Source organism: Monodon monoceros, unplaced genomic scaffold (assembly GCF_005190385.1).
Source record: "Monodon monoceros isolate NGI ecotype Baffin Bay Population unplaced genomic scaffold, NGI_Narwhal_1 Super_Scaffold_11, whole genome shotgun sequence".
Taxonomy (NCBI): domain Eukaryota; kingdom Metazoa; phylum Chordata; class Mammalia; order Artiodactyla; family Monodontidae; genus Monodon; species Monodon monoceros.
Genome location: NW_021703767.1, coordinates 104,060,993 through 104,068,961, shown reverse-complemented (window position 1 = coordinate 104,068,961; position 7,969 = coordinate 104,060,993). Strand labels below are relative to the sequence as shown.

The 7,969-nt window shown below is 45.4% G+C and overlaps 1 protein-coding gene across 2 annotated transcripts; it reads left to right on the top strand.

Moving 5' to 3' along the window:
* Positions 1-563: 563 nt before the first annotated feature.
* Positions 564-7,559, top strand: IL12A (interleukin 12A). 2 transcript variants are annotated; one of them, XM_029214577.1, is made up of 7 exons: positions 564-615; positions 1,263-1,417; positions 4,615-4,728; positions 5,097-5,138; positions 5,214-5,255; positions 5,358-5,501; positions 7,030-7,559. In XM_029214577.1, the coding sequence occupies exons 1-7, from the start codon at positions 600-602 to the stop codon at positions 7,183-7,185; spliced, it is 669 nt and encodes a 222-aa protein (XP_029070410.1). In that variant the 5' UTR covers positions 564-599; the 3' UTR covers positions 7,186-7,559. The 2 variants fall into 2 exon arrangements, with proteins under 2 accessions (XP_029070410.1, XP_029070411.1); XM_029214578.1 differs by lacking the exon at positions 5,097-5,138 and having other exon boundaries at positions 585-615.
* The last annotated feature ends 410 nt before the right edge of the window (positions 7,560-7,969 follow it).

Sequence of the window (7,969 nt, the reverse complement as noted above, 5' to 3'; positions counted from 1 at the left end):
TTCACTGCTGGGTGCCCCGCACCTGGCACACCGTGGACTATCTGAATAAAGGAATGATAAATGAATGATTTGCCCACCCCCCTCCAGAACCAGGCCAGAGGTCAGGACTCATCCTGGATATAGCTGGAGAGCGGGTGGCCCTACTCAGCGCTCCGTCGGGAGGGGGCGCTGCAGGGAGGCGGGGCCAGGGGTGGGTACCTGGGGGCGGGGGCCGTCCGAGGGTGGCGGGCCAGGGGTCGGGCTTGCCCGGGGACCCCGCGCCGCGACTCTGCGCGAATTTCTCTTTCGTTTTGGGCCAGGCCGGAGGCGGCGGGGCCGTCCCGGAACGACTGCGGCCGGGTGCACTGGGAGTTAATCCGAAAGCGCCGCAAGCCCCGCGGGCCAGCCTCCACGTGTCACCGAGAAGCTGATGTAGAGAGGAGACAGAGAGAGAAAGAAAGCAAGAGACCAGAGTCCCGGGAAAGTCCTGCCGCGCCTCGGGCAATTATAAAAATGTGACCCCCCCGGGTCGGCCTCCCAACCACCACCCTCACCTGCCGCGTGCACCCGTCTGCGTCCAGCTGCCCGCTCGGTTCGGTGCCCCCGCAGCGCCGCTCAGCATGTGCCCGCCTCGCAGTAAGTAACCAGCCCGAGACTAGCGCTCGGCGCTTGGGTGGGGAGGGGCGGCGGCCGGGAAGAGGAGGCAGAAACTTGGGACAGGCTCCGCGGAGCCTGGAAGGCAGTCAGCAATCTTCGGGCAGAGGAGAACGAAAGGAGGAAAGACATTGCAGACCTGCGCTCGATAGGATATCGTCTCTTTTAACCTTGAAAGAGCCCTGTGAGCTAAGTATTATGCCCACTTCACAGATGAGAAACTGAGGCCCCGCGGGATGGTTTCTTGCCCAGGGTCCTAGGCTACAGCTCTAAGAGGGCAGATCCCAGCCGGCTTCAAAGCGAGCCTTTGTCACCCCACTGCTTACAAAACACTGGGTCGCTTCACCACCTGGCCTCACTTTCCCTCCTCCTGAAATGGAGACTTTCTCTGGGTGAACTCTGTCCACACCCCTATCTGAACTCACAAGGTGGCCGTGACAGCGAGTAGGCTTCTAACGCTAGCACAGAGCGCTGTCCTACAAGAACCCGATTCATCTCTCATTTGTTGAAGGAAGACTGGAAACGGGTGGAGGGAGGCAGGTGCCCAGAAGAGTGGATGGGTGGAGATGGCCAGAAGAGATGGAAGATGGAGGTAGGCCAGCTCATCCTGCCCCTCCGTTCCCTTTCAGCCCTCCTCCTTGTGGCCACCCTGGTCCTCCTCCACCACCTGGACCACTTTAGTTTGGCCAGGAGCCTCCCCGCCACCACAGCGGGCCCCGGAATGTTCCAGTGCCTCAACCACTCCCAAAACCTGCTGAGAGCCGTCAGCAACACCCTTGAGAAGGTGAGCTTTTCAATGTTCTGGTTCCCACTTAGCAGCCTCTGTAGTGAAGGGGCATCTCCGAACCCCTGGTCACCTGAAGGAACTGCAGGGAAATTGTGGAAGTTAATCAGGAGCTGTCAGGAGAAGAAGAGGGGGCTTCCCTGGTGGCGCAGTGGTTGAGAGTCCGCCTGCCGATGCAGGGGTCGCGGGTTCGTGCCCCAGTCCGGGAAGATCCCACATGCCGCGGAGCGGCTGGGCCCGTGAGCCATGGCCGCTGAGCCTGTGCGTCCGGAGTCTGTGCTCCGCAATGGGAGAGGCCCCAACAGTGAGAGGCCCGCGTACCGCAAAAAAAAAAAAAAAAAAAAAAAAGAGAAGAAGAGGGAACTTTACACATGGCCCAACTATTAGCTAAAGAGTTGCAATGAAACTGTGTCTCCAGAGAAAGCAGGAGGGGTGATAAATTATAATGGCATTCGTCTGGGCTGTGTCTACACAGAGGAAAGTGGATACTTACAGTGTTCCTTGTAGCCTGCCAACAGAGATGGAATTGTGTCAGGCCCACACTGTTCCTCTGACATACTTATCAATCCAGGAAACCTCTATTAGGGGGCGGCCTGTGTGCTCCAGGGCTTGCGAAGATGAATTAGCCTTGTGTCTAATGCTCCTCTCCAGCTTCCAGTCTGGTGACTCGGCTTGTTGCTGGAGCATCACATTTCAGGGAGCTCGTGACAGTGCACATCCAGGCTTCATTTTCTAGGGAGAGAGTTATCTAATTTTATTTACAGCTTCAGTCATCTTTTTAGCTTTCATATTTTAATGTAAAAAAATTTTTTTTTCTTCCTTTAAAAGCACTCCAACATCTATTGCTTTTGCTGCAACGGCCTAAGACTGATGTTTTAAAAGATGTCCTTTCGCCTTCCTGCTCTCTAGTAAATCTTCCTTGAAGATTTCTAGCTTGTTGCTTTATGAATATCTTAAAGTAAGCTCAATGCCACGAGTCCTTCTTAAAGAACTCTTTTTTTCCCCTTCTAATCTTTCATAACTTGCTGCGAGTTTTTCCTTACAGTTCAATCCATCTTAATTAAAAAGGCAGCTCACCAAGTGAAAACTGCAGAGATAGGTGCTTTGATTCCTAAAGAAAGGTTCGATATGGGTAAAATTTAGGAGCTCCTATTTAAATAGATGCTTTATGTGAAAAAGCTGACTCTTCTACTCCCAGATGCAGCACCAAAGGTGAAAGATTGCAGAACTCAATTTGATTTTTTAATATGATTCCTGCATCAATTTTGCCAGAACAAATCAGCTGGCTACTTGCAGAGAAAATAGAGGTGGCAAATGCATGTGACTCACAGGCCATATCTAGTCCACAGATCTGTAGAGTTAGCCATGTCTTTTTTTATTTCATTCTGGTTTTTGAGTTTCATGCCATTGAAAAAGTAGACCTCCCATATAAGGATCCAAATTTCCAGCTTCTCCTGAAAAGATCTGAAAAACTATAGCAGTGGGCCCACATTTTCAAGTCTAATTTTTTTTGGCTCTATTTATTCATTTTTTTCATTCAACAAGTACTTATTGAGTGCCTACTGTATGCCAGGCACTATTTTATAGATTCCTGAAGGTCATCTTTTTTAACCATGCAATAGTAATAGAGAGGTAGTCGCCGTTTTCATTTTGGAATAAAGGTAAGCAATTATCACAGAAATAAAACTATTGTGTTATTTGGAGATTTTTTTTTTCTTATTGAAGTATAATTGCAAATCTAACTTTCTAGAACCTGCTCAGGATAGCAGCTGCCTCGATCTGCTTGACCACCTCCAGGAACAGTGTATTCATTTTCTATTGCTGCTGTAACAGATTACCACAAATTTAGTGGCTTTAAACAACACAAATTTATTATCTTACAGCCCTGGAGTTCAGAAATCCAAAATGGGTCTCACTGGAGTAAAATTAAGGTGTCAACAGAGCTGTATCCCTTTCTGGAGACTCTAGGGGAGAATCCAATTTTCTTGCCTTTTCCAGCTTCTAAAAGCAGCCCACATTCCTTGGTGGCCCCCTTCCATCCTCGAAGCCAACAAATGAGACTTAATCATGCTGCATCACTCTGAGCTTGACTCTCTTGCCTCTCTCTTCTGCTTATAAGGACCCAGTGATTACACGGGACCCACCCAGACACTCCAGGATAACCTCTCTATTTTAGAGTCAGCTGACTAGCAACCTTAATTTCATCTGCGACCTGAATTCACCTTTGCCACGTAACATAACCTAGTCTGTGGTTCCAGGGATTGGGAGGTGGCTATCTTTGGCAGGGGCATTATTCTGCTTACCACAGACAGGAATTTTACTACTTGTACCCCAGCATGTTCTGTACTCTCAAGCTTTGATTCATGGCTCACGCTGTTCCCTCTGCCTGAAATTCCCCCTCCTCTGTAGATGCCCCATCTCTGGGGAAGACTTTGCTTCCCTTTCCACCCCCTTCCCAGAGCCTTCTGACCCTTCTCAGCCCTTCTCACTTGCCAGCATGTCTCCTGGTCATTTGGGCACTTGCCTGACTCCACAGCTGAACTTGGAATTCTGGGGGACATAACATAGTCCCCTTGTTTGTCACTTTCCTTTGTACCTAGCACAGTGCCTGGCACACATCAGGCTTGTTAAATGGAACAATGATCTCGCTCTTTAATCAAAAAGTCATCGACTTCTTAATATCATAATTATAGTCAGCATGCCTGTAAGAGGACATCTGTGTGTGTGTGTGTGCGCGCACGCGCGTGTGTGTACACCACATATTAAATCTCCGCTTGTCTTTAAGGTTGCATGTTTGTTATGTTCATCATGTAGTGACCTAACAGTCCCCCTTTAGAAGCTATTCTTGAAAAAGATATTCATAAAACACAGCCATGCTGACAAAAGGAAAAAAACGTTTTCGAAAGCAAGTGTCACAGCGTGGTGTAGAGGCTGGTTAGCACAGCCTGTTGAAATGATTTACAGTGTTTACGTAATGGAAAAAATATCATCCAGAGAAACATGGCCTAAGCAAAAGGGGAGGAGGGATGGAGAGAGAGTGTAAATGATCTGTTTCCTTTTGTCTTATGAAGACCCTAAAATTCCTACAGATCAGAGGTGGAGGTCAAGGGCAGCCGGCTCTAGCTTTGGTGCCAGTGCCATGGGCAGCTGGGTGCCTTGTAAATCTTGTAAACTGGGTTTCTCTTTATGTTTTACAGGCCAGACAAACCCTAGAATTTTACTCCTGCACTTCTGAAGAGATTGATCACGAAGATATCACCAAAGATAGAACCAGCACAGTGGAGGCCTGCTTACCACTGGAATTAGCCACGGTATAGAGGGTTTTCCTCCCAAAGCTTGTAATACAGTTAAGAGCTGTGCATCAGACCTCGTCTTCTTCCAAATATGTGCATGTTTCCGGGGTCCACCACCATGGGACTTCAACAGGTCCCATTGTAGAAGTTCAATTTGGAAAAAAAATTTATAAAAACGTGGTGTTTCACAACAGTGTGAGATATACTTAATAGTACTGAACCGTACACTTAAAAATAGTTAAAATGGTAAATTTTACATGTATTTTTTACCACAGTAAAAAAAAAAAAAAAAGATATGTTTGAGAAGAAAAGTCAGAAAAATTTACATTAAGAATTAATGATTAATGTCTTTGATGTGTGTGTTTTTTTTTTTTTTTTGGCTCTAGAATGAGAGTTGCCTGGCTTCCAGAGAGACCTCTTTAATAACTGTAAGTCAGAAAATTGAAGGTTTTAGCTCATGTTATGAATTCATGTCATTGATATCTGATTATTTTTTCTTCTAGAATGGGAGTTGCCTGGCTTCCAGAAGGAGCTCTTTTATGACGGTAAGACACAAAACTCTTTCCTCAAATGCAACGGCAGGGGAAGGGGGGGTACGTTTTTAGCCCATCTCAGTAGTTCCTTCCCCTCTTTGTCGTATTATGCAGACCCTGTGCCTTAGCAGTATCTATGAGGACTTGAGGATGTACCACATGGAGTTCCAGGCCATGAACGCAAAGCTCCTGATGGATCCTAAGAGGCAGATCTTTGTGGATCAGAACATGCTGGCGGCTGTTGCTGAGCTGATGCAGGTAAGGAAGGCCTTCTTCATGCTGAGACCGCCAGCCAGGGTCCCTGATGAAGGGGTATACCATCAGCCCTTCCTGGGTTGGGGGAGGCCTGAAATGCCCCCTTCTGAAGCCAGCTACATATTGGGGGAGACAGCCTTGGGGGCACCCTCTAGAGAGAGGGCAACGTAAGCAGGTCACATTAAGGAAAGCAGCCTCCTGCTTGTTGACCATGCGGTACGCACCAGGCTCTGGGCAAAGGTGCATACACTTCCTTATGCTGTCCCCTTGGCAACCACTTGGGGTCTGTGCAGATGGGGAGACCAATGCTTAGAGGGTTAGCCACTGGTCTGAGGTCACACAGCTTGGAAGCGGCAGAGGCAGGATTTAAACCCCCATCAAAGGGATTCCACTGCACTCATCTTCTCATGCATCTCTAAAGCCTCTGGGATGTACATGCAAGGGGCTGGCATGCATATCTGCAAATACTGCTAGAGAAGACAAGCGGGGCTGGTGCCTGGATATGATGCGTGCTGAACCAAAATGTGAATGAAAGAAAAGAATGACCTATCACCTGGGGACAGCCACAGTGTTACTCATAGACAAGAACGTGCTTTGTAACTTTCTGAATCACCATAGCACACGATGCTAACATAAAACACAGAATTATCCGCTTAAGAAAGAGCAGGGTGAGTGCCATGTTGGCCAGGGCATGGGATAAAAATACGGCATCAGAAATGATTGTCTGAAAAGAAATTTATTTCATTCACCCTTTTTTAATTTTTTTTTGGGGGGGGTACCAGATTACTGGTTTGAAAGGCAGTGAACACCGTGCAAGTATCAAAGAATGTTACCATCTAGAGAGTTGTAGATGATATTTCATTTTCAGGACCAAGAGTCGAATCAGTTCTACCAGTCATCAGACAACTATGCCCAGACCTTTTGTCCCTCTGTGCCTCAGTTTCTTCCTCTGTAAAATGGGATGACTTTACCCACCCTACCTTTCTTTTAGGCTTTTTGTGAGGAAGTACAAGCAAAACTGCTGATCACTGTGCAAATATATGGTCTTGCATTGTGTTATCAAATTAAAGGGCTCAAACTGTCAGGTTTATTTATCTCACATGAATAAGTGTCTTTAGTCAACAGGTCTGATACTGACTGAGAGTTTCCAATCAATACAACCCATCACCTCCCCGTTCTGAAAAGGATGCCGCTTCTTAATGTAACATATAAAAATTAATTACATATCACAGCAGATGTCATCTTAACAGAATTGTTCCTTGCTAAAATACAACTCCCACTGATGATTTTCTAAATAGCTTTCAGGGTCTTTTCAGAGCTCCCTGAAGATCCATGTGCCTGGATAATGAGCATTTCTTCTCTCAGGTTCTGCCTGCCCATCTGGCTGGGAGTAGATTTGATTTGGTTTAGAAGATGCAGTGAGGGAGTGGGTTGCAGGCTCTGAGACATGTATTGGCTTCACCCATCTTTATGGATGAACGTTTTAATTTTGGAATACTGTCTATGTCATGCTCAATATTTATTCTCCTAGGCCCTGAATTCCCACAGCAAGATTGTGTCACAGAAACCCTCCCTGGGAGAACTGGATTTTTATAAGACTAAAGTCAAGCTCTGCATACTTCTTCATGCCTTCAGAATTCGTGTGGTGACCATCGACAGAATGATGAGCTATCTGAGTTCTTCCTAAAAAGCTGAGGTCTCTCCTAAACTTAGAGTCATTTTTATAGATATTGGAACCAAAGAAATTGTAATAGGGCATGGGTTAAGAACTGGGGCGGGGGTGGCTTGACCTGTTCCTACTTAAGCTGGTACAGGAATTCTCATGCTTGTTTACATTAGTCATTACTCCAGATTTGCAGAATGTGACTGTTCTATCCACATGATTCCTTTGATCAAGTCTATTTCATATTTACTATGGATAAGTTATTTTTAAGTTTTCATGAGCAAATTGATGAGGGGAAATGTCCTCCCAGAACGTGTTTTTCTTTTTTCCCCTTTAATAGAAGAGCAAGAATTTATAAGCTATTTCAGTACCAAAGAGTTTGTAGGAACAAACACTCAAGCATAATTTATTTTAAAATATTTATTTATATAATTTTGTGTTCATGAAAGCATGTGAACTTATATTTATTTATGTTATATTTATTAAGATATTTATTGTCAAGTGAATTTGAGATATACCTTATGTTGTTTTAAAATAAAATGACTGAATTAAAGTAATTCTCATATTTTTCTAATGTGATTGGAATATTTGAGTGTTAAAATACACATCATGGGAAAACGGAAAACTCTGATGAAATTTGAACAAAATCACCTTAGAAAGAATGCCATGATATTCTTACTCATTTCCTAGTTCCTTTAGTCTCACATTTTAAAGGGAGCCTCATAAGGCTAGATCTGACTTAATACTGAGGCCGTTGAGTTAGTTTTTGAGAATATACTTTATTACTTTTGTTCAACATCTGAATCTA